A 26,033-nucleotide genomic window follows, 5' to 3' on the forward strand; every position below is an offset into this window, starting at 1 on the left:
AGGTTTCTACTACTGTGGTTGACAAAGCTGGAGGAGGGACCAAAGGATAAAAAAAGAAAAGCGAAAGGGAGCAAAATAGGGGAGGGGGGATTATTTCCTGCCTCCTATGTTTTTTGGAATCTAGATCCAAAAATGCCCTAAAGCTGTTAATAGTGATCAACCTGCCATTGTTAGAGAGTAGGGGCCTCAGACCTGGGTTTTGGCTATCCTGCTTTTTTTTTATCTTTTGTTGTTGTTGTTGTTGTTGTTGTTGTTGTTGTTGTTGTTGTTGTTGAAGGAGTTGCTTTTAAAGGAGCTTTCCCTCTGAGAGTCAGCTGAAATTTGCATCTACATATAGAAATGAGTTTATGCACATTTTACACATGTTTGTGTCATGGGCTTGTGCCTTGGATCTTTTAAGGACCAAACAAGGACTTGTTTTTCTACCTAAAATATATCAGATCAGTGTTTTTATATTACAGTGGTAAATATTATTATTATTTTTAAAAATCTAGCTCTAGAAACATCAAAAAACAGATATTATTTTACATACACATATTTTGGAAGAAAATATCTACATATAATATTGAGATTACAGAGCTAGAGGGGAATGGAGAATAATAATGAAGAATAAACCATACGCTGTATGTTAGTCTAATGACTATAGAGCAGCCTTTGCAGATGTTTTGGACTACTGTACAAGTCCTGTCAGATGCAGCCAGTTTCTGGAGGGCACCAGGTTGGCAAAGACCACCATAGTGTCAATGGCTACATGCGCATAAATGACTGGACAAAAAGTGATGTCAGGAGTGCTCTGATGGTGTTTCCTGCTTGGCAGGGGGTTGGACTCGATGGCCCTTGTGGTCTATTCCAACTCTATGATTCTATGATTCTATGATACACACCATTTTACCAGACCTATCCAGAAGCCAACTTTGAATACCAAAGACTTGCTCCAACTACCAGCCCAAAACCTCAGCTGGGGAAAAAATACACAGCTGTGACAGTTAACAGAGTGATTTACAATGATGTGGTTGACATGAAAGGTAAATGGACTAGAGAAATATTTTATAGCAATATTGCTATAAAAGGTGATTACAATACAGCAGGCTCTAGCCAAAATGCCCAGAAAAAGACCTAGGTAAATTACCCCCAGTTCCCCACTCAACCACACACATACTCAATAGCTTAATACAGCATCGTTGCACACCTAACCAATGCTGGTGTCAGCATAATTCTGTTTTGGAATGTTGTGATGTCCTCAAAAGAGCAACACAACACCACAACTCTTACACTGCAATTCTGCACATCTCCTCAGAAGTTAGTCTCATTGACGTTTGTGGGAGTCACTCCTAGATAAGTGTGTATAGGACTGCACCATCAATGAGGCATCCACCTCTCCCTCTCTCTCTCTCCCCCGCCTTCTTTTCAACCCTATGAGCTTGCCCATTGTTTACTGTTGCTGATTCTGACAAACAAAATAGAGTGTTAAATGGAATTGTACTGTTTATATTAGGGTTTGCAACCACATTGCCAACTTAGGGAGCCATCCTATGCCCACCTGGAGCTTGGTTGAGGAGGCCACAGAAAATGGCATGAGCATACCATACCAAGTCAGATGCCTGCAAATGTTAAGTGTTTTGCAACTAACACTTATGACTTGGCAGAAGTCATATATGAATAAATGTACCCACTTAGACCTCACAACAACCTTGTGGGGTGGGTAAGTCTGGATTTTTGCTATGGGTAAAGAAAACAAAAATGGAGAAGGGCATGACTTACTCAAGTCACAAAGTATACTGCATCTGTAGGTGGTATCATGCCTGATAATTAGATATGGCCACTCAAGGTTTTAGTGTGCTAAAGGATGCTATTAAGGGATCTGGACATCTCTTTATTTGTTAAGTAAAACCCTCACTGGGTTTAAGCACACTAAAATTTGAATCAAATCAAGGTTAAGAAGTCAATCTACTGTCAATCAACTAACTTACCCGTTGTTCCTACTGAGAAAATATAGGACAAAAAAGTGTTCTTAACATTCAATATATTCTTAAACATGGCCAAAGGGAATGATTGGCAGAGATCTTCTTAGGTTTTTTTTATTGAAGAAACTCAGTGAGATTGGTGGAGGTAAGAAAATGTTCTGGAGCGTCCATGGAAGCTGGAAGAATGAAACTCAATAAGGAAGCAAATGGAAGAGTCCGTCTGATGACTGTGTCATCAAGGTCTGCCACCCTGTCCCCATGCAGAGCAGTGCAGAGTTGTTGCCCATGTACTATAGACATGGGATAGTTCCTTGAATATACTATGAAGGCAGGCTTTGCAACACTTGGGAATGCAGCAGTTTCCTTGATTCTGAAGGCCAATTCTTCCATCACTTGCTCTGGGGAAAACAGAATGAATTTAGTCTGAGGTTCTGAGAGGACAAAATCTCTCTAAATAAAAATTTATGAAGTTTACTACAGTGGTACCTCGGGTTACATACACTTCAGGTTACATACGCTTCAGGTTACAGACTCCGCTAACCCAGAAATAGTGCTTCAGGATGAGAACAGAAATCGTGCTCCGGCGGCGCAGCAGCAGCGGGAGGCCCCATTAGCTAAAGTGGTGCTTCAGGTTAAGAACAGTTTCAGGTTAAGTACGGACCTCCAGAACGAATTAAATACTTAACCCGAGGTACCACTGTATTAGGATAACAAACTATACTAGGTATGTACTTAGGTAAATCCAGTGCTTAAAAAATATGTTTAGTGGTACTCTCATTTTGACTCAAGAAAATCACCATTTTATAGTTCAAATCGGGAAGAATAAATACAGTAAATGGACAAAAGTACAAAGATTCACAAAATGTTTAGGGGTACCCCTGTGTATCCCCAGAAAAAAGCACTGGTAAAATCACTTTGATATGAAATCTATGCTATCTGTTGCTTGCTTTGTGGAGCAGACTGGCTTGCAGAGGTTTCACAATTTCAAGAGGCTGAACATTGCCGGTTGAAACATGCCAATGATCTTTGAACTTTACACAGCATTATTTTCTAATAGTAATTTATTCCTGCAAAGTATATTGACAGTTCACAATTGTTCTCAGAGAAATTTTGTTTTAAAAATAATTAAAAATAATTTGTAAAAATTAAAAGTAATCCACATCCCTAAATTCTTTGGGGCAATAGGAACATATATTTAATACTATGACAACCTAGGGGCTCTAAAAACACACACACTAAAAACGCAAGGCTTGGATGAGGTGGATCAATTTGATATCTGAAAGTCAATAAAATGGCAAATTTTCAGTTATCAGTGCACAGAAATTTCTAATATTGTCCGTAGAGAGAGGGATATTCTCTAGGAGACTTATAGAACTGCCACAGTTATTTCCAAAGTGGTCATCATTTCTGTATGTGGAAAAAGGAGCCCCCTCATAAGTTCCTAAATTCTTGTATGTTGAACAGAGTTCTTGGCTTCTCTGGTCCTGGAAGTATCTGAAATGATGATTGACTGAGGCTTAAAGGTAAAGGTAAAGGACCCCTGACAGTTAAGAATGACTCTGGGATTGCAGTGCTCATCTCGCTTTACTGGCTGAGGGAGCCGATGTTTGTCCGCAGACAGTTTTTCTGGGTCATGTGGTAAGCATGACTAAGCCGTTTCTGGTGAAACCAGGGCAGCGCACCAAAATGCCGTTTACCTTCCTGCCAGAGTGGTACCTATTTATCTACTTGCACTTTGACATGCTTTCAAACTGCTAGGTTGGCAGGAGCTGGGACCGAGCAATGGGAGCTCACCCTGTCGCAGGGATTTGAACCGCCGACCTTCTGATTGGCAAGCCCAAGAGGCTCAGTGGTTTAAACCACAGCGCCACCCGCATCCCTTACTCTACATTCCCATTATTTGAGCAATTGTGGGTTTAGAGACAGGCATATACTGGGTGTACATCTTAGACTGCGAGTCACCATAAAATTGCAACAGGTTTTTCTGCAGCGTTTGGTTGTTGTAGTAGCCCTCACCTCCCTTATTACAGCCATGTGACTTTGGCTTCTTCTTCTTCTTACCTTTGTCACCCTTTCCTCCTAAAGCTTTCTGGCAACCTGAACGCCTTTATATCTGGGAAGAGAGTCATAGTGAGAGGGTGGTGTTACATATCTGAAGGCCCATGTGCGTCAAAATGACATCAACTGGGGTGTATGTGTCAAAGCAAGAGTCCTGACACAAGGGCGGAAGGGGTAGGACAGAAACTGACCCAGTGCTGAGAGGACCAGTTCACATTTTACACAATTGCTAACCTCTTTTTCCCCCTTCAGTTTTATGGCTACAATAAATGGGATGATGAAGAGTTATTATTATAAACTTCTGGTGTCCATTGTCAATCTATATATAGTAAGAGCAGAACAAACCTTAGGGCATGGTCCGATATTTTTTATACCAATTTCAGATTTCGTTTTCCTAAAAAAAAGGAGAGAGAATAGATTAGTGTGAACACACATACAGCCCTAATAACTTCGCTGGTGGAAAGGCCTTCATAGTAAGGTCACAGAACATTTCACAGATTAGATGTGATGCTAAAAAGAATTCAGAATATAATCTGCTGCAAAGGTTGAGAAAGAGTTTGTTTTCTGTCTCAGTACAAACATTGCCATTAAATCTGTTGCTGATGGTTCTCTTAGCTCCTTTTTAAGCATTGCGCAGAAACATCTTTTATGAATCAGGATACCTTAAGAAGCACCACACACACCTGGAAAATGCAACAGTTCTGATTAAAATAGCCCACTTTGAGTTTATTGTATTCAACAATTCTGTTGAAAGTAAAAATGGAATGGTTCCACTATGAATGTGTGTGCCGAGTGAAGAGGATCCTTCGCTGCTGGCCACTTCAGTGCATGAGAACCCCTGGTGGGAATATGCATTTCGGTTTAATTAATGAAAAAGTTGTATGCCTTTCAGTATTATTATGGGCAAGGCAGGCTTGGTTTACTCACAGGATTCTGTCACAGAGCATGCACTCACTCCCGTATGTCTCGCCATCTGTTCCACACACCTCCTGGCTTCTCCTCTTGCAAAGGACTTTCCCTCTGGTTTGGGGGTATTGGCTGCAGTCAGCCTAACAAAACAGCAGCAAAAATACTAGAATGGACACTTGGAGAAGACAACTATACTCAGTGATCAGCTCCCGGTCGCCATGGCTGATTAACCTTATATTTTGTTAAAGTTTGGAGGAGACAATGTTAAACTGATATTTGGCATATCTGGAAACCTAAGGTGGCATCTGACAAAGTCATACTCAGAACAGACCCAGTTAGTCTTGACTAACTTAACTCCATTGATTTCAATGGGCTTACTCTGAGAATCACAGATACCATTCCTTTAGTACTGGGATGTCCAACTTCTAAGAGACTGTGATCTACTCCCACTTAAAAAATGCTGGCAGTGATCTACCCATTGTATCGACCAAAATTGTTGAGCTTTTTGGTGGGGGGGGGGGCAATCGATCAGGATCGACCAGGAATGCACTGCGATCGACCAGTAGATCACGATCGACCTGTTGGACATCCCTTCTTTAGTAGTTCCATTTGACTCAACAGATCATTTAATGCTAGCCCTGCCCTCAAATTATTCAGAGTCTCACCTTTATATGACCAGCTTGACATTCACCTTCGTTCTTTAGCGCAAGGGTATCTTCAGCTTTCCTAGAAATAGTAGAATAAATGTTATAGGGTGCTCCCCTATCACTCCCCTAAAGTGAGTAAACCCTATGGTCAAGTTATGGTAGACTATGTACAGAACAGATATAAGACAACATATAGACAGAAGGTACAAAATGGTCGTGCTTAGGGAGAGGAATCACATGATGGCTTAGCCAAGGCATTCCAAAGCAGGCCTATACACTATTGATTTAAGATATGTTTGAGTTGAAGATGGAACCGTTAACAACGGCCCAGCCTGGCTGACTGCTGGTGCCAGACCTAACCACCCCAAGCCCCTCCGCCCGAACTGCACCCACCCTGCTTTATGTTGCATTATGTGCTATATTGTATTTATTGTGTGTTGTTTTCAGCTGCTCCTCTAGTCGCATGCAAGCAATAATTGAACAACATTAAAATCAGCAAAACAAGCAGAACAATCCTCAGCATCACTCAGTGTGCCATGCTACCTAACTAATATGCTGCTTCCAAGTATTGAGAGAACTGCTTGAGGATCTTTTCACATGACTATCAAGGGCACAACACTCATAGGAAAGGTGCCTGAAATCCAGTTATTCTCAGACTAGGGCAAGTCACTCAAGCAATTGCTAGTAAGTGCAGGTTTCAGTTTTGGGCTACACTGCCAATGTTTTAAAAATCATGCACACACAAATCACGTTCCAAAAGCTGAATCCTGGGTGTTGTGTGATAAGTTCAGCATGTCAAAGCTGAATGCGTGGACTTTTAAAATGTCCACCAACATGCACCTCACAATGGTTGTGTGAACCAGCTCTTGTGGAGGAAGCAGAATCTATACACAACAGCTCTGGACACTCTTGGGGAACCTGATTACTGATCTATATGCTTTTTATGATGAGATGCTGATCAATTAATGCAGAACACGAGGCAGTCGCTTTTCATACCTGCTGTCACAGTTTGGCCTCACTGTTTTTTGAAGACCGGTCTTTCAAGGTGTGTTAGGATTATGAGGAATTCTCTCTCTTTCTTTCACACACACCCTCATTCACTCATCCCATTATGAATTAAATCCTATCTTAATTCTTGTCTAAGTGATCATTAAACACGGCTAGGGTTTCCAATGAATGATGACAAAGATGGCATCCATATAAGCATTGCCATTATCCTGAATTATCTGTCATTCCTTTAATTGGGATCTTGTTGATCTCTGTGTATGTCATTGGAAAATCACCAAGATGTTGGGTAGTTTGCTATGAAGTAAACACAATTAGGATCCCACAGTGAAGTCAGAGTGCATTTGCAATGCCCCCAGAGCAACTGCTAATACTCACACAATTGCGGAACACAGGAAACATTTATTGCTATATGTTTTCTCATCAGTGCCACAAACAGGAGACCACAGAGCATTGCACGAAGTCCCTTCCTTCTTTATATCGGCTAGAATTTGATCACAGTCCAGCTGGAAGGAGAAAATAGATATAAGTAAATTAGATAACATGTTACAGTATAAGGTAACTTACTTAATCATAAATGTTTTAGGACTGACAAAATACATATAGGGAGACTTTTAATGTTTAATGTTTTATTATGTCTTTATATATGTTGGAAGCCACTCAGAGTGGCTGGGGTAACCCAGTCAGATGGGCAGGGTACAAACAACAACAACAATTGTTCCATCGGCTCACAGCTCTTATAGTGAGGTGTTTCATAGTCAAGTTTCTTCTCAATAATTTTTGGGGCCTCTTTGATAGCCTTTGCTCGGATCATCCCTCCCCACCATCACCCCCAAAGGGATGGGTATGACAAACAATACAGAAAGAAACTGAATATAAGTCCTGCACTGTACAAACAGCAGAAAAGAAAAGAAAAAGCTGGAACTGATCTGATGTGTAGTGCCAGCTAGATAAGAACTGCTCAATAAAAGCAAGGCATTCTAGAACACCTGAAGGCAACCCTGTTTAGGGAAGTTTTTAATGTTTGATGTTTTATCGTAATTTTAATATTCTGTTGGGAGCCACCCAGAGTGGCTGGGAAAACCCAGCCAGATGGGTGGAGTATAAATAAATAAATTTATTATTATTATTATTATTATTATTATTATTATTATTATTATTATTATTATTATTATTGACAGGTTCCTTGCCCAAGGCAGGAGAATCAACGCATCTACCTGCCACCTCATCCAAGAGCACCCTGTGCATTCCTGAGTCAGTTTGTCAGAATGAAGGATCAGTTCTGTTATAAGATATCTCCCTTCCTGTTCATCTACTACATAATAATAATGAAAACAATACCTGGGTTGATCACTGTGAGCGTATACATATGTGAGCATACCACATGAAAGGCTCATCCATCTGTTCTTTTCATTTACACAACCATATATTTAGGAACAGCCGCAGGAGCGCTTTCTTGTAACAAGGGATTTATTAAACAGTAGCTGATGTAACTGTTTTGTTTGTTTCCAGTCACTAGAGGGCAATGTCTCATTCCAACAAATTAACATACTTTCCTGATATTCATGGAGGTGTGTTTATATGTGCAGGCCTGAAGGTACGTGAGTAATTATGAACAGACAGGTAGGTAGCTGTGTTGGTCTGCCGTAGTCAAAAAATAATAAAAAAATTCCTTCCAGTAGCACCTTAGAGACCAACTACCAGTAAGTTTCTTACTGGTATGAGTTTTCGTGTGCATGAAGAATCTGAAGAAGTGTGCATGCACACAAAAGCTCATACCAATAACAAACTTAGTCGGTCTCTAAGGTGCTACTAGAAGGATTTTTTTTATTATGAACAGACAAGCAGAGCAAACGTGAGTTTGGTCTTTCTACATATACTGTAAAAGAAAGAAACTCATATAGTTATTTGCATATAGCATGATGCAAGGAGAAATATACGTTTATGTGTATCCTTTCTACTTTAGAGTCTTCTGGCTTGACCTCAGAAAACACTGGAATTTCCAGATTCAGTAGAGATTAGCATTTGTTTGTTTTTTAAGGAGAATAGAAATGATTTCAGGACTTGCAACTTCTCAGAATTATATTGCTATAATGGGAGGATCTGCGGCTTCTGATGTTTTCCCTGCAGACAGTCAAAAACCCAGGAGCACTGGCTTCGTACTGAATCAGCTGGCTTTAAATTCCAAGCCACTGTGGGAATTGAAACATTAGAAGTGTTGTACAAATATATACAAACACTGATGTTCACATATCATCATCATCATCATCATCATCATCAACAGCATCCTTATATTTATTACCTTCGGTTCACCTGAAGGTCCTGGGGTGGGCTGCAGAAAAATAAGGTACAGCATTAAAAATAATTTAAAAATAAATTTTAGTGGGTTCTAATATATATATATATGGGAATTGAAACATTAGAAATGTGATGTATAAATACACAAATATATGCAAACACTGAAGTTCACATATCATCATCAACAACAACATTTATTATATTTATTACCTGCCCTTCTCCTGAAGGTCCTGGGGTGGGCTGCAGAAAAATAAAGTACAGCATTAAAAACAATTTAAAACAAATTTTAGTGGGTTCTAAAATATATATAAGTTTTCAAAGACCAGGGTATAGACGTGCACCTGCAACATTCACTGAAAAATATATAGTGAAGAAGAGAGAAACACCTCTGTGGAGAGGGAATTCCACAACTTATGGGCTGTACAGAGAATACCCTCTCCCAGGCCATCACCACCACCCAAACTTCTGAAGTAGGTGGAGCTCTCAAGAGGGCCTCTTTGCTTAGGTGTAGGGAAGGAGGCAGTATTTCGGATATTTGGGGCCAAAGTCACTTAGAGCTTTAAACATTAGCATGAGCACCTTGAATTGGGCCTAGAAATGAACTGGTAACCATTGTTGCTGTTTTAAAACAGGGGTTATATGAGTTCTAGATGGAACGCAGTCAGAAATCTGGCAACTGCATTTTGGACCAATTGAAGTGTCCAAGCCATCTTCAAGGGCAGCTCCATGTAGAATGCATTGCAATAATCCAGTCTGGAATTTACCAGAGCATCGAGTAACACAGCCAGGTTGTGAGTGATGCATTAAATGCAGAACGACTCCTCACAGCTTATTTTATACTTGGGCACATAGACCATTTTCATTTAGCAACAGTACAAGCATGGGGCACCATATCCTTCTGTCCCTACTGGAGTGCCCACATAGCCACTACTGCTTTGTGACAAGGATTTATTCTGTTGTGGTGGAGTAGTGGTTAGAGGATTGGACTAGGACCAAGGAGGCCAGGGATCAAATCCCCTCTCAGCTTTGAAGCTCATTGGATGACTTGGGCCAGTCATTATCTCTTAGCCCAAGATTCTTCATGGGGTTGTTGTGGGGCTACATTGAGAAGGGGCAGAACCATATAAACTGCCTTGAGCTCCTCAGGGAAAATGTGGTATATAAATCTAATAAGTAATGTAACCAATAACGAACTGTATTAGGAGGTGATTTTTACCTTCTTGTCCCCAGCAGCAATTTTCTTCTGCCTATTGCGGAAGGGCCCTTTCCTACAATTTTCATTGTAGTATGATGACTGTCCTGTCCTAGAAGAAAAGTCACATAAGTTTTTCTAACCCTTAAAAAAATGTAAGTGTCAGTAGCCGCCACAACATCCGGTGGCAACAAATTCAACAACTTAATTACTAGGCGTCACAGGAAGAAGCAAAGTGCTTCCTTTTGTTTGTGTAGAACTGTCAGCCGATCAATGTAACTGAAAGATCTACTATTCTGAGAGACGGAAAATATTTTCTCTTATCCTTTTCTGAACTAAAAAGCCTCAATTTCTTTTGAAGCCTTTGTTGACATGTTTTACTCTTTATCAATTTACTTACTCTTTCTATACCATTTCCACTATGCAATATCCATTCTGACAGTATAACCAGACTATAGCTGTTACTCCCAATTGTGAATACATCATAGGTTTATATAATGCCATTTGCTATATGCCTAATCTCACTTCCCTTCTCAATCTCACTTTCTACTCCTTTTCCACCCCAGATATTCCAGTCTGTTTGCATTAACCTCAAATGTCTCCTTCCATTGCTAGCTCCCTGGATCCTACAAACAGACATCTGAAATTTCTGTTAGATCTGATTGGGGACATTCTTGCACAATCTCATCCAGCACCTGCTACATACAAAACAATGGCATATTTTTCAGAACGCCAAATATTACTTGCTGCCTGTATTACTTGGTCTTCCTTGCCCTTCTCTCCTGTGGGACCTGATCCTGCCAAGAACATGGATGACATGGCGTTTTCTTTGATCCAACAATTCTTTCTTGCTGCAAGGTTAGTAGTTTAAAATGAATGTTTCTAGAACTCATGGTTAGAAGTATAAGTTTAAAGGAAACCATGGTTGGAGCACATCCAAAGCCAGTTAGGGTCACAAATTACAGAAGCATGGATCTTCAAATATTTCAAGGGCTATCACATGGAAGATAGAGCAAATTTGTTTTCTCCTACTCTGGAGGCTAGGACCTGAACCAATGCATTCAAGTTAGAAGGAGATTCTTACTCATCATCAGGAAGAAGTTGGATGGCCATCTGTCATGGATGCTTTAGTTGAGATTCCTGCATTGCAGGAGGGTTGGACTAGATGACCCTCAGTATCCCCTCCAATTCTACAATTCTATGATTATATGAAATTTGACCCATCTCATCTCTACAAGTATTTTTTCTGTCAGAATGTGGTCTTAACTGCTGCACTATTTGAGCCTTCAACATTAAGCTCAGGTCCAGGAGCACAATAAAGTCTGCGGACTTGACCCAGAGGCAAAGGAAGAGCGCATCTATATGTATCACTTTTGTGGATCCAGTCTAAACCTGTTCAACCTCATTTACCCCACCACAGCCTTCAAACACTCATTTAGAACTGAAATTCCTGGATCTCTTCCAAGAAAAGGCAGAGCTGAGTATTAGCAACAGACTGATGATTCCACACTTCAGATAGTAAAGCCGTTGTCCCTAAGAGAAACCAGCAGGTCATACCCAGGGTACCTGAATATTTGGTCAGACATTTGCAACCCAACTACCTCATTGTGGCAAAGCATTGATAAACTCCCACTTTGGCATCATAAGTGCTATCACACAGATCTTTGCATGTCAAGCATACTCACCCTCCACAATTGGTATATGATCTGTAATCCCCCGATGCAATCTGATATTCTGTGGGGCAAGGATTATTTGCACCATTTTTTCCATATGGATTGCAGTTTTTCTGTCAATGGAGAAGAAGCAAGTTTGATAAGAGGGTGACTTCTTTTCTTGTTCACAAAAGAGAGACCACAAAAAAAAAAAGAGAGAGAGACCACGCTTTGTGCAGACGAGATCTACTCTTTTCCATCAAGAGAGTGGTGATTTTGGACCCTTAAACTCACAAGAGTTTTTCCATCAAGAGAGTGGTGATCGTGCACCCTTAAACTCATATAAATCAGAACAAAATCGGCTAGGTCAAAGGTCATGGGGAAGGACACAAGAAAAAGTTTCTGCAATATGAAGGCACAACACTTTCTAATGGAACTAATGGAAAACAAGGGCTCAGATGGTGTACTTAAACTCAAGTCCAATAGAAACAGATTTGTTACCATTTCTAACTACCTTATTCCCATCATTAGAATCATTAAGTGGGTTAGATCCATTGCAAGTGTGACAAGGACAGGTTTAGAAGGAATCTCCTAGCTTAGCTTCTCCCTCTTCCTCTCCTTCCCCCCACCCCACTCCACCCTCCCATTCTCTCAGGCTATCTTCTCTCCTAGCTGACAAGTCCCAACTGCCAGTGAAGCTGCGCTTTTTCTCCCCCCTCCCACCAATCCCTTTCTAGATTTGATTAAAGAGGAGGGCTCTCCAACTTGACAGGCAGCTCACCAGGCCCAGCTGTCAAGCCTGCCTGATCACTTTGTCACAGAATGCTACTGAGCTGGAATGCACCTCACTTTTTGATAATACACAGCGTTGAGGCAGCGGAGAATAAACTTTATGACAGTTGTTTCTAGTGTGATCACTATTGTGGGATAGCCAGAATGTGTGCATGTTTTGGTTTTACACACTCTTTTCTCTTTTCACAAACTCTTGCTGAGCTGGAGCTGCCACTTCTGGTAGTATTTTAAAGAAAGGCTCAGTGACAGAAATTACCACAAGCATTACAGTATTAAATAAAATTATGGGAACTGGAGAGCAAAACAAACAAACACAGTATTAATCCTAAGGCAGAAGTTACAATAAGTACTGATGAGGATATCAGTCCACTTATTGCCTGTCCTGGGTGATGCAGACAAATCTGAGGAAAGATGCAGCAATGCTGAACCATGAGAAGTGTCTGCAACCCCGAGAAGTTTCTGGAACAATCAATGTACTCAGGAATGTGCTTTAATAATAATAATAATAATAATAATAATAATAATAATAATAATAATAATAATAATAATATCTTTATTGTCATTGCCCCCTCTCGGGGACAACGAAATTACTTTGTGGAAGGCAAAGGATCAAGCCCTTGTCAGAGAAAGAGACAGACCTTTGAGTAGAGAAATTCAGTTGGAAATGAAAAGAGATATGTAAATTGCTGATGTTCATTTACTCATCCACATATGAACAGAAATCCACCCAGGAAATACTATCAGTATTTGCTGATGTTGTTGCTTTCAGTGCACAAATGATTAGGTTTCACCTCCATTTGCATTGTGTTTCCTTCATATCAAAATGATGGGTGTGGAATTATGCAATGACCATGCAATTTACGTAAATTACATAATTTTACCACAGTGGACAGTGATACAAATACTGTATTTGGTGACAGACAAACTGCAGCGAGACAGAAGCAATGCTCCATGTGACCATACAGGGCAGAATAGGAAATGATACCTTCTTACATTCCTACATCTGAGTGACAGGCAAGGATTACAATGAGATGCAATACGATGCTTTGAAAATGGGAGGGTCATTATGCTTGAATGTCTTGTAATTTGGGCATTACAAAATAATGATGCATTCTTTAAAACAGGAAGAGGGTCAAGTTTTTGAACCACCAGATTTTGTCACTCCTGGTCTCTGAGCTGCCCACCCTGCCCCAAAGAGAGGTGCCTCCTCACACTGCCCCACAGGGGTCTGGGAAGTACCCCCGTGGCTAGCCCAAGAAGCATCATTCGCCTGTGGAGTCTGTAGCCAGGGCTGCTGCAACAAACAGCCACACAAGCCTTGGGGAGGCAGAGATGCAAGAGGGCATCAGAGGAGGGAGGGGAGGAAAGAGGGACAGAGGCCAGTGTTGCCAGCGGCACCCCTGACCATCATTCAAGGCATCTCAGGGTGATGCCGCACACTGGTTGAAAACCACTGGCCTAACGGCATCCGTGTCACCTGGGAGATCACAGCTACAGAGTTAAGAGTCATTCCATTCTCTGGAGAGGTCACTTCCTAGAGAAGCCGTTTTCAATGGAACCCAGCGACGGAAGTGTCCAATTGTATTGAGGCAGCACTGGGTGTTGAAATTTTGTGCCCCTAAGAATTTTGCTCCCAGAGCAACTGAATCTGTGGCCCCTTCCGAGCTATGCCACTGCATTGCACCCCCCACCCCACCCCCGAAACTGTTGGCAATCCTCCCATACTGAAAGCAGCTAGCACAAGAAAAGAGTGTGGAGACTAGTGATACGTAATGCACGTAATGCAATGGAAGAACAATTTTCTTAATCAGTCCCTGCCTAGAAAGAGTGAGAAAGCAGGCCTGCATGTCAATATCCCTGTTCAGTCAGTCTTCTGAGGTCCTTTGTACAGCAACGTGCTGAGGAACCCTGCCACTGACATCATGCACACCAGGTAACCCCTCTGGCATCTGTGAATGCAGCATGAACATCTGCAGGAGGCGGGTCTCTGTATGTAAAGCTGAATACACAAAGCCCTCCCCTCCTCTGCAGATATTTGCATTATACATGTGTCACTACTCAGTGTATGCCATGTCAGAGGTGGGCATATGGAGTGTGGCCCCACTTCCATGTTTCTTTACACAGGAGTTTGAATGTCTAAACAGGACTAATGTAGCACACAGTACTGGCTCCCCTAACATGTGGAAGGGCTTCACAGCTATAATCTCTGGGCCACCATTCAAGCTTCACGACACAGGCCTAACCTTGTTTATTCACAAGTAAGCCCCAGTGAATTCAAAAAGGATTTTCTTACATGTCTTAACATGTCGAAAAAACCTGTTGGCTGCAAAATAGAAAGTTTTATCTTGAGACAAAGGAGGCTTGTTTTTGTTTTTTTGTTTTTTTACTGCAGAGCTAGGTTAATGAATGGTCTTCCCATTGAAAACCATGAGGAGAGAGTGCATCTTTTCTTGTCATTCTTAAACAGTTGCTGATGTTAGTCAAATCATGAAAGCCTTATATTAAAAATACGAGAACTGTTTATTTACAATTTAAGACACCTCTCTGGGGTGGCCACTTATGCATCACCCCAAAATATGACAAAGATATGCATAAAATTAGCATGTACTGATTTATATGTATGAATGCAAATTTAGACAGGCTGGCTAATGCAAATTCAAATGAAAATACATCTCACCATAGTGATGAAGGCTGTGAACAGGTGAGCTGCTGCTAACTGTTGGTGGTAACTTCAAGGTCTCTGCTGCTTTCCCTTAGGGTTCTTCATCCTTAAACCAGGCTTGGACCAGACAGCCCTTCAAACAGAGGACTCCTTCAAATAGAGGGCTATCCTCTGTTAGCATTTCAAATAGAGATTTGTCCTCTTTAAAGCAAGATGCATGGCCACCCTAATCATATCTCTGGTTGGTCTATATGACTTGTTGATGGGCATGATTAGGGATAAGTTTAACATGCATAAGCTCCCCACCCCATGGATGGGAATGACTCATTCATGATTGGATGTGGGCCAGATCAGAACCTGGTTAGGAAGCCACTGGGAGTCTCATGGAAACTATATAAACTCTTCTAAATGAAGTATAATTAATTAGTAAACAAACAATGTGAAGACCACCAGCCTGACCCAACAATGGGAAGCCCAGCTAATACATTACCGAATTGTCCAGAAGCATCTCTTGCTGTAGATCCCCAACAAAGGCCACTAGTTTTGTGTGACTAAAGCTGGACTAGGGCCCACATATTTGGCACATTAGAACCTAAATGCCAACATGTCATGTGTGAAAGCAAGTTTTCATTGCTTGTGTGGTTATCTCTGTAGGATGTTTTTACTCCTTTGGTTTACAGTTATTCCTTTCATTGACATTTTTATTGTTCTAATAATGGTTTTCCTTAAAGGAAGGATAATTTTGACTTGTTTGGCTATTTAATTTGTAAGTAATATTTAATTTGTAAGTAATATTACTGAAAGCTGGGCTAGATCTAAGGCAGCACTCAGGGGAAGTATCCTCCTCAGACCACTAACAAGTTGTTCAAACCAAGGAGCTAACTCTGAGGCCCGGCTGGATGCTCAGGACTGGCACTGCAGCCTAGATCGTATCCTATAAATTTGTAGCTTCCTTCATTCTCCATCTCATGGCATTCTTCTTTAACATCGGACACCTCTCTGTGATTGAGCCATATCCACGACATGTTGCAATCATGGATTTGCTGTCTTCCTGGCTCTGATCTACCAATACCTATCAGACAACTCCCACACCACACAGAAGCTGTGGCTTGTGTTCAGAAATTATTTGCATGTTGCTTTCTACTATGTTATCCCAGGCTGTTAAAGCCTTTGGACCGAGCTCAGCCTGGATGTTTTACATGTTTCTGATTTGCTATGAGAATGTGATCTCTCTTCCCAATCATGCTTTCTAGGCGATGAACATTACAGCACAGTATCAGAGACAGGATAAAGCATCCCTTTTCTTGAGTGGGAAAGTAGTGCTCAGGTAGCAGCTTGTCCGACATTTTTCCTCACCTCGTTGCTGTTCCCTGGGTTGAAATTCCCTTGAACGATTCTGTTCCCATAAGTATCCACAGCAGCAGCACCACCGCCTCCTCCTCTTCCTCCTCCAACGATCCTGCCTTCTCGAACTTCTTTTTTGCTAAGAGGCATGGAATGTAGAACAACGTGAGTAACAGGAATTGGAAACTGGAGTTCTTATGTTCAAATACTTGTTAGAACTTGAACATTCAGGAGAAGATTGAAAGAAGAAAAGAAAACCAAGGACAGTAGAACAAAAATGAAAACATAAGGAGAGAACAAACCCACAGGCATATACAAAGAAGTGAGCAGCTGCTTTGTTTTAATATATCAGAAATGTGGAACCTTTGGCCTGGCCTTCCAGATGTTGTTGAACTACAACTCCCCTCAGCCCCAGCCAGCATGGTCAGGAAAGATGGGAGTTGTACTTCAGCAACACCTGGAAGGACAAAGGTTTACCACACCTGGTATATAGCAACCTATCCCAACCTGGTACTCCCTAGATCCTGGGTGGGGGGACCTGTCACCCTCCATATGCTACTGAATGGTCATCATCCCTGACCATTGGCCATGCTGGCTGGCCAATTTTTTTATAATGCAAATTTAGTGAAGGGAGGAAGGACCTTCTTCAAATGTGCATCCTCCTCAATAGGTTTTGCCTGGCTGGAAGGCATCCTCAGACTGTTCTAATGCCCCTTGACTGCCTGGATGGAAAACAGTATATGTGGAAACCTCTGACTTTGCATGGCTGGTCAGCAGCCTATGGAAAAAGTCACACCAGCTGTTGCACCCACCGCTGGCATGTGGCCCCCAGAAGGCTGTCCGCTGGGGAATGTGGCCCTGGGGATAAAACCCTGGCCTAAGTAGCTAACATTACATAAACTATATACATTAAACACAAGGCATTTCTTCTTGTGTTCAATGACTGCCCATAAACTTTGGAGAGTACATGCCAAAGTTTGCTATTCACGACAGCACATCATTTCATCTTTGAGTTAGAGCACTCACAATTTCTCTGAGCACATGATACACTTGTTGTTGTATGTGTAGCCAGTTGCATCCCGCACTGGAGCATTCTCACGGGTGCAAGTGAGTTCTCCGTTGGGTCCCATCTCTGATCGATATTCCTCGCATCCATCATTCCTCTGCAGAGAAAGAACATGGTTTGCTTTGCTGGTCTGATTTTTGGAAACTCTGGAGGATCTTCATTCACAGCAAATGCATCACACAGACACAGATGGTGTCAGGGTGTGACAGGGTGAACCATGTCACCTACTACCTTGTGTCTGACTGAGGCGTTAGTCAGAGGAATCCTGAGTGCCTCTGTCTTAGAAACATTTGTTGGGTGTTGCCCTCTATGGCCGGCCTAATTATCATTCTTTAGCAGGGATATTCAAAGCATGCAATTGATCTGGATGATAAAAGCGATCTCCCCCACTTTTCCCAACAATGTGCTTAAAATACTGTCAACACCTTACCAGATCACAGGCAGACAACTGCACCAGAACAATTCAGAGAATACTCAGGTCCCTGCATCAATTGCTGTGGAGCATGATGAAAACTTCTAAAAAGTTGCAACATGCTTTCAATCAATAGCGAATAAAGCCAACAAAGGTGGCTGGAATGCTGGCAAGAAAGGGCCTGCCCTTGATTCCTCAATACTATTTCATGAACTGGTGTTGCTTAGACATCTCACCAGTGAGAAACTTTTCATATAGATTCTCTTTAGCTTTAATGAAGGCAAAAGAATGATGTGAACATTTGCACCGACAACCCGTATACTCTCCTAGCTGGGTCCACATGATGGAACAAGGGTAAAGTGAGTGAATGAAACATAAATAAATAAATCTATGAGGATGAACTGACTTTGCCAATTCAAAACAGGTTAAAAGGAAGGTAAGTATAAGGGTTTTCTTTTTTAAAAAAAGTTTCTGCAATAACCAACTTTTATCTGGAAGGTTCTTTACTATTTTGTTTGCTTGTTCAGTTAGATAGGTAGAGGACCTTTCATTAAAGTCTCCTTGAACTATTTCTTCTTTATGAGTCATTGAAACGTAGATTCTAAGTATGCAATTGATCTGGACGCAGCTGATCTGAAAAGTTCTCTCACTTTCCCCAACATGCTTAATTACAGAATGGGCATAATTCACATTCCATTATAGTCAATATAAAACTTCATCATGATCGTCATCATTTATACCTGACTCAAGGCAGCTTACAGATAAAAATAATCTCTAAAATGGACATTGCCCTCAAATGTGATATAGCATTTTAAACATTATGCATATTAAGATAACCTCTTTATGGACTAAAACTGTTATCCAGGGATGAACATTATCAATTAATGCAGATATGAATTTGGCTAGGCCTGAAATATAACCTTGAAGTCTACCGCTTTCTAGCTTTTAATGAAATCATTAAAAGCTAATCCAATGACTGAAATGCTGAACACAATTTTTTAAAATGACATTACAGGCAAATGTAGTTTCTATGATTTGGGCAGAGATAATGCAGGTCAATATAAGAACATAACAATAACATGCTGGATCAGGCCAATGGCCCCTCTACTCCAGCATCCTGTTCTCACAGTGGCCAATCAGTTGCCTGTGGGAAACCCACAAGTAGGACCCAAGCACAAGAACACTCTCCCATCCAGTGATTTCCAGCAGCAAGTGTTCAGGAGCATTACTGCCTCTGATCATGGAACCACAGCATAGCCATCATGGCTAGTTGCCATTGAAAGCCTTTTCCTCCTTGTATTTGTCTAATTCTCTTTTAAAGCCATCCAAGTTGGTGGCCATTGCTGCCTTCTGTGGCAGTGAGTTCCATAATTAACAATGGGCTGCATAAAGAGGTACCTGTGGAACATGAGGGAGGACTTCCTAATTCTGTGCATAATGCGGTACTCTACCACACACATGACTTTTTGCATATGGAACAAGAGGCTAAACTGTGCATGTATGTGCAGGATGCAACAAAACCTTGGGTGAACAGAGTTGGAACCTGTTTGGAGTAAAACTGATTCTTCTCATTCTTGGTCACCATGGGCAAGAAATGCAGAATGTAAATGGTCAGATACAAATTTGGATAAAGCTTTATTTCACCTCATTTTTTCCATTTTGTGGTTGGTCCTTTCCAACAGAATTCATCGTACCTCCATTTTTGCTGCAAGAAACAATGGATAAAGTTTTACTTTGTTGCAGACAGAGAGGCCCAATTTAATTAAAAAGCAAATATATTACGGCATACTCACAACTTCTGTAGACACATTATGCATTTATTGCTATGCTGCTTGCCAGAAGCATCACGAACTGGATTATTCTCTCTGGTGCAGGAAAATGACCCATCTCTGAAATAAGGCCAATATTCACTGCAGTCGCCATCCTACAGTGGAAGAAGAAGATCAATTTTCCTCCTTGAAGTCTCACTGGAGATAAAGTTCATCATGAGTCATCAACAGGATGCCCATATCCAGCGTTTAAGGTCCCTTAGAAAATCATGTGATCAGCAGAATGTTCAATCACTTTTGACTGAACCAAACCCAATGGAATAAGTCTTTTATGAGGAATGAAGCACCCTGGAAGTGATCTTCATTGGAAGTAATTAAGAGAATGAGCACAAACCTGAAAGTTTCCAGAGGTGTAGCTGTGTTCATCTGTTGCAGCAAATACAGCAGTTTTGTAGCACCTTAAAGACTAATAAATTTATGATGTTATGAGCTTTTGCAGACTACATTCTACTTTATCAGATGTTTCTTTTATCAGATGCATCTGATGAAGTGGACTACAGTCCATGAAAGCTTGTGTTTGTCATAAACGTGTTAGTCTTTAAAGGTGCCACAAAACCAACCAAATGGTAGCATTGGTTTCAGTGGGGAATTGTCCACCCAGAATTCTTTCCCATGTAAATAAATCAATACAGCAAATGTGCTTAATAGCCAATACATTATGTCTAGCACTTGAGATTCTGTTTTCTTTGTAGATGCGTAATGTCTATTTTGGACTTTATATTAAGCAAGATTTTAAAAATCTGTTAGACACATTAGATTTCAAAAATATAGTGGACACACTAACAACAGAACTGCTTGCCATGTTGCTAGCTTGTGTTCATCTTTTCCTCTGCTCCTGGGTGGGAACAATCTGAATGGGAAAAGCAGCAGAGTTTCTGCTTTATCCTTCTCCCACCCTTTCTCTTAGCAGCTTCTCCCTCTGAACACTTCCCTCTCAGCCAGAATGCTAGACACAACCTTATGAAGTCTAACCTGCACAAGTGTAAGTCACACAGAAGCAAGCATTATGATGACGAATTAAGCCAAGCAATTTGACCAAGAAACAAAGATATCATTTGGGAAAGAAAAGCCTGTCAATGACAAGATTTGCTGCCTAGAGAAAGAGGTGTGCAAGAAATGGATTGGCCAAGATAAACAAGGCGCAATTAAGGCTTGCTTATGCCTGGTCCCACACCTTGCCCTAGCTGGAGCGCTCTTGGGTGTTATTACCCCATTAAGCAGTAATTGAGTGCCAACAACGTGCTTGGAATGTTCCAAACAGGGAAGGCAGCCCAGGACCCGCCCTGGAGAATTTACTATTTCAGTCTCGGAAACACAAGAAGGAAAAGATACAAACTCATCATGGCACACTAACTTGGGCCTGTCAGAAACCAAAATGAATAGTACTAGTAACGGTTCAATTGTGGTTTTCAATGAGACCCTGTAGTGGGTGAACTTGGATAATTTTAGACCCTGGACTCAATGGTCTCATGAAGACCTTCTTTAGATAAGTAATGAGCCTTACTTCTTTTAAGCCATACCTAATAACGTGGGGGTGTTTTTTTTTTGGGGGGGGGGAAGGCACTGTTCTATCTGTTCTATCTGCCCTCCAAGTCTGGAGCCAAACCGGAAACTAGGATTGCTATTAATACTCACAGGCAGGAACAGGTTTAGAGAATCAGAGTGGTACAATGGTTAGAGCAGGGCTGGTGAGCCTGTGGCCTTCTAGATATTGTTGGACTCAATTTCCCAGCAGTCCTAGCTAAATGATCGTGGCAGTTGTAGTCCAGCAATTTTTGGAGGGCCCAATCCCTAGGTTCCTCACCCTTTGGTTAAGCTAGGACCAGGGATGCTTGGGTTGAAATTCCTGGTGAGTGGTTAACTTTACTGGATGACTTTGACCCATCACAATCTCTTAGGCCAACCTACCAGGTTGTTGTAAGGATAAAACATAAGGAGAATGGAAACTGCTACTGTTGGTGTAATGAAGCATATTTGTACATATAAGAAGCAGCCAGAGGGTGTATGATGAAAATCAACTCTTCCTGAACCATATTTCTAGTGAACCAGCAATGTGCTGTGGGGGAGGACACCATCCCGAATTTCCATGAAATTCAGCAGGTCTCCACTTGTGCAATTTCTGTTCCAGAAGTGTGTTCACTATAATTACATATAGTATCAGCAGTGTAACTCTAATCTCATTTAGTAAAATTAGATTGGGCTACAATCCAAGTGACAATGAAGTCTGATATCTTCCAGCACAAAAGCAAAAACCAATTGCTAAGGCACTGGGTCAAATGCAGGGCTTAAACACATAATATCATCATATGTCAGGTATACCATTTTTCATGCCTCACATGCAATCCTGCACATGTCTACTCAGATATTCCTCTCACCTTTCTGCCATGGGGAAATCCAAATTTACCCACCCACAATAACTGGCCAATCGTGGATGGGCTTTAGGAGGTGGCACCAGGGGGGTGCAGAGTCAGGTGGAAACTTTGTGCTGGTTTCCACTTGGGTTCTCTTCTTCAGGATAAAAAGGGGCCCGCCTTCTCCCTTGGCACTACAGTCACCCTTTTGGTCTTCCCCCCCCCCCCTTGTTAATGACTTTGCTATGTAATCTTTTGGCTGCTGTATTTGGGGCAGGAAGAAATTTTATATCCAGAAAAATTGGCTGGACTTGTGGTTTTTGCCTCACAGCAATCCTCACAACTTTAGTGGTTAAAGCATTAGGTCAGATTCATAGTAATTACTCATAAGGGGATTATGTTGCTTTAACTTCCCCTTCCAGGAATTGGGGTATCCCATTAAAGGAATCCTAGGAGAGGTGTTTCTGTCCATAAAACCAGATGGGGGGCTGAGGACCATAGCACTCCCCAAGGGAATTTCCATGGGCTGCTTCTATTTGATGGAAACCATAGGGCAATCTTTTCCTGGAATGGATGCCCTAGGAAGCAGGAAGCAGACAGGCTGACCAAGTGGGAAATCACCCACAGCCTGAGGCAAATCACCTACATCTGTAATCAATAAAGTTGTGGCCTTTTTTCCCCTTTTTTCCTTTTTTGGATCCATGAATGTAAGTCTGTGTATCTTTATACACGGTGTGAGGCACCACGTGGCGGGCTCACTGTGCCTGAGCATGAAAATACGATCCATTAGCCTCAATGGGACTTACTCCCAGGGAAGTTTGCACAGGATAGCACTGTTAGCAAGAACTGTAGGTTGTAGCCAGCAACGTTGCTCGGGTGATGGTAAAGCCACATAAGAAGAGGAGCAATTTCCAGTTATTCTCCATCTCCTTCAAACTCCTGAAATAATCTAAAATTGTTTTCCTCCTTGTAACACTAATGGAATCAACGCTATCAGATGCCATTGGATAGCTTTAAAATTTCTCCTCACCTTTGCTGAAGAAGGGTTTTTGGGCCAACCAGCAATTGCTCTCCTTCTCCTATTCATGAAGATAACAAACAAAAACAGAGAAGAAATTATGAATGGAAAATGTAAATGGTGCAACACTTTAGTGTAGGGTGATATAAAGTTCAATACAAACCCCGCAATCTTTTTTCACACAAGAGGTTCTTGGAATGCAAGAGAACTGCTCACATAAAAGAGAACAGAAGAAATCAAGACGTAAAGTAGGTAAGGAATGTTATTTGCTTAGAATCTCTAATCTAAGGACTTATTCATGTAACTAATTTGTCCCACTCATTTCAATGGATAGAAACCATTGTTGCACCAGTGGATTTCCTCTCAGGTACCAGGACTTCATTTTCCTCTCCTTCTCTCTGCAGTTTCCCCATACACTTCCAGATTTTACCCCAGAGTATTTCTCAGTCCTCCCAAGCAGATTTTGTGGGTGCACAGGAGGCAAGGAAGTCCCATTGCACAAGGAGGAAGTCTGTTCTACGTGTACATGGGCAGCATTGGATACAACTTGATGGTACTGAAGTGTTGCCAACCTTCTATGAAATATTGCCTAGATGGCCATTTACACAAACCACTGATATGAAAAGGATATTTCAGAGCCCATTTGTATTGCTGAGAATCATATTCATGGAGACTGATTAAACCACTCATCCCTGAGCACCTTCCGAATCTGAAATGAATCTTAGGGAATGAGCACAGGTCTCATCTTAATATTGATGCAGACTCCTGCTCACTAAATCCGAATAGCTTCTCCTTCATGGAAGGAATCTTGCAGGCATTGAAACTAAAGCCCTGTGTGATTTCTAATGTGTGCTAGATCTTCCCTGCTGCCTTGATGGCCTTGATTTTTTGATCCACTTTTGGTGTTGATCTTGATGGTCTGAGGGAACAGCAAGGCATGAAACTGACCTCTCTGTTCTGGGGGTTATAAGTTGCAGTGTTTGCCTCAGCCAAGGGGTTTCTGCTATAGAGATGGAACTAGGAAATTGTCTGTAGGAGGAGAAGACATAGGGGAAACAACCAGTATAACAGCTCTCATCACGGCATTAGCATCTCTGAAACAAGTGGTTGTTTCTAATACTCACAAGACTTCACGGCACATGACACACTTGTTCATATGTCTCCTGCCATCAGGACCGAAAACAGGGTCTATATCTCTGTTGCAGTATAAATTCCCATCCTCTAAAAATGGTTGGAATTCACGGCACATGCCCTCCTAAAGGGATAAAGGAACGCTTAATGAGGCTTGCTTGCCTTTTTCTGCTTCTGCAATCCTTAAATTGCTTCAGTTCTGTATGTTTATATGGAATGGAAGTGAGTAATATGAAGGTGGGGAATGTAACCCTCTTCTAGTTTTCGCTTTCGCTTGCTCTGTCACTGAGTTTCAATGTTTGTTTCATTTGAATGGAAAATCCCACTCAAATTTTAGACATTTCTGGAGGGGAGTGGTAACAAAAATGGAGCTCAGATGATAGTCAAACTCTGGACACAATCCACCAAGAGGTTCAGCACTGCAATCTCATTAAAATGAGTGAAGGTGAACTTGCAGATAGATGGAGCCCTCTGTTACCTGGGCATTTCAATATGATGGTCATAGGTAGCTGAGGCAGGGATTCTGTAAGCCTTGTGTTTAATGCTAGTGTAACACTGGAAGCTACCTTAGACCAAGCTGGACCATTGGTCCACCTAGCTCAGTACCGTTTACACCAGAACTAGCCAAAGTGATACCCTCCAAATGTGGTTAGACTCCAACTCCCTTCATCCCCAGCCCACATGGCCAATGGTCAAAGATCATTGGAGATGTAGTCCAACAGCACATCACATTGGTTATTCTTCACCAGCAGTCAAGGTTGTGGTGGAGTTGGGTATGGCAATGGTGGGACTGGTGCACTGCAAACACACCAACAGAAGCAATCTGTTGCTATGTCAGCGCATTTACACCACACCACCACCACCACATTCTTCCCTTCTGCAACTCAGCTGAATAGAGTTCAAGTGGATGGCATAGCCCCACCACACTGTCTACTGCTGCCCGTTGTTGACAATGACTGGCAACAGCTCTCCAGGGTTTCAGTCTTTCTCAACCATACCTGAATATGCCAGGAAGGAACCTGGGACTTTCTTCACGCGAAGCGTATGCCCTTCTACTAAGCCATATGCTCCTTAAAAAACATGTGCCACCATGTTGGATAGTTCTACCACTATTCCATGTTGGTTAGAGCAGGGAGGCCCCATAGAGCATTGATTCACCCTCCAACCTACTAATATTGGTCAGAGACTGGGGAGTAGCACTAAGAATCCACCAGGATTTCTTAATGCAATCTAGCCAGAGAATCCCAAAAGGATCTCCGTTGATTAGAAAGCATGATCACAATGACTGGGCAATGCGGAAGATGGGTTGCCAGGAGGCAATATTAACCAGGCTATTATGTAGTTTCCAGGTGCATTTTTGCCTTCTTCTTTTTTTTGGGGGGGGGGGGAGGGGGAATCCTGTCCTAGGTTGCAAGCCTTTTGGAAATATTGGGCAACAGAGATGTTGGCTGAACTGCAACAGTTAAACTCCAGCAGTGTTATTCATTTCACAAATAACACGTGACAAATCATTACCAAATGCAAGTGAATTCTCAGCACCTTTAACAAACTACAGTTCCCAGAATTCTTGGTGGGGTGTTTTAAATGTATGGTGTGTACACAGCCTGATTTAGGAAAAATAAGAGAAAAGTCTGAACTAACCTGGTATCTCATTTGACTGGCAACACCTGCAACAAAAATACACAGATTGTAAATTCTTGCAT

General features: G+C 41.6%; 1 protein-coding gene across 1 annotated transcript in view; it reads right to left on the reverse strand.

Annotated features, from left to right (window-relative positions):
* Positions 1 to 1,347: 1,347 nt before the first annotated feature.
* The window catches only part of LOC114590864 (serine protease inhibitor Kazal-type 5-like), a 29,348-nt gene continuing 4,662 nt past the window's right edge, over positions 1,348 to 26,033 (reverse strand). Inside the window, exons 2-19 of the mRNA XM_077923477.1 lie at positions 25,972 to 25,997; positions 24,324 to 24,454; positions 24,148 to 24,228; positions 23,212 to 23,260; positions 19,795 to 19,925; positions 19,646 to 19,706; positions 17,550 to 17,686; positions 16,536 to 16,662; positions 11,759 to 11,859; positions 10,098 to 10,185; positions 9,092 to 9,121; positions 8,886 to 8,915; positions 6,962 to 7,089; positions 5,597 to 5,657; positions 4,950 to 5,071; positions 4,368 to 4,416; positions 4,026 to 4,077; positions 1,348 to 2,362 (exon numbers count right to left, since the gene is read on the reverse strand). Of these exons, the coding sequence (XP_077779603.1) occupies positions 4,072 to 4,077; positions 4,368 to 4,416; positions 4,950 to 5,071; positions 5,597 to 5,657; positions 6,962 to 7,089; positions 8,886 to 8,915; positions 9,092 to 9,121; positions 10,098 to 10,185; positions 11,759 to 11,859; positions 16,536 to 16,662; positions 17,550 to 17,686; positions 19,646 to 19,706; positions 19,795 to 19,925; positions 23,212 to 23,260; positions 24,148 to 24,228; positions 24,324 to 24,454; positions 25,972 to 25,997 (1,358 nt within the window). The 3' untranslated portion in view covers positions 1,348 to 2,362; positions 4,026 to 4,071. The remainder of the gene's footprint in view (positions 2,363 to 4,025; positions 4,078 to 4,367; positions 4,417 to 4,949; positions 5,072 to 5,596; positions 5,658 to 6,961; positions 7,090 to 8,885; positions 8,916 to 9,091; positions 9,122 to 10,097; positions 10,186 to 11,758; positions 11,860 to 16,535; positions 16,663 to 17,549; positions 17,687 to 19,645; positions 19,707 to 19,794; positions 19,926 to 23,211; positions 23,261 to 24,147; positions 24,229 to 24,323; positions 24,455 to 25,971; positions 25,998 to 26,033) is intronic.

This window comes from Podarcis muralis, chromosome 2 (genome assembly GCF_964188315.1).
Source record: "Podarcis muralis chromosome 2, rPodMur119.hap1.1, whole genome shotgun sequence".
NCBI lineage: Eukaryota > Metazoa > Chordata > Lepidosauria > Squamata > Lacertidae > Podarcis > Podarcis muralis.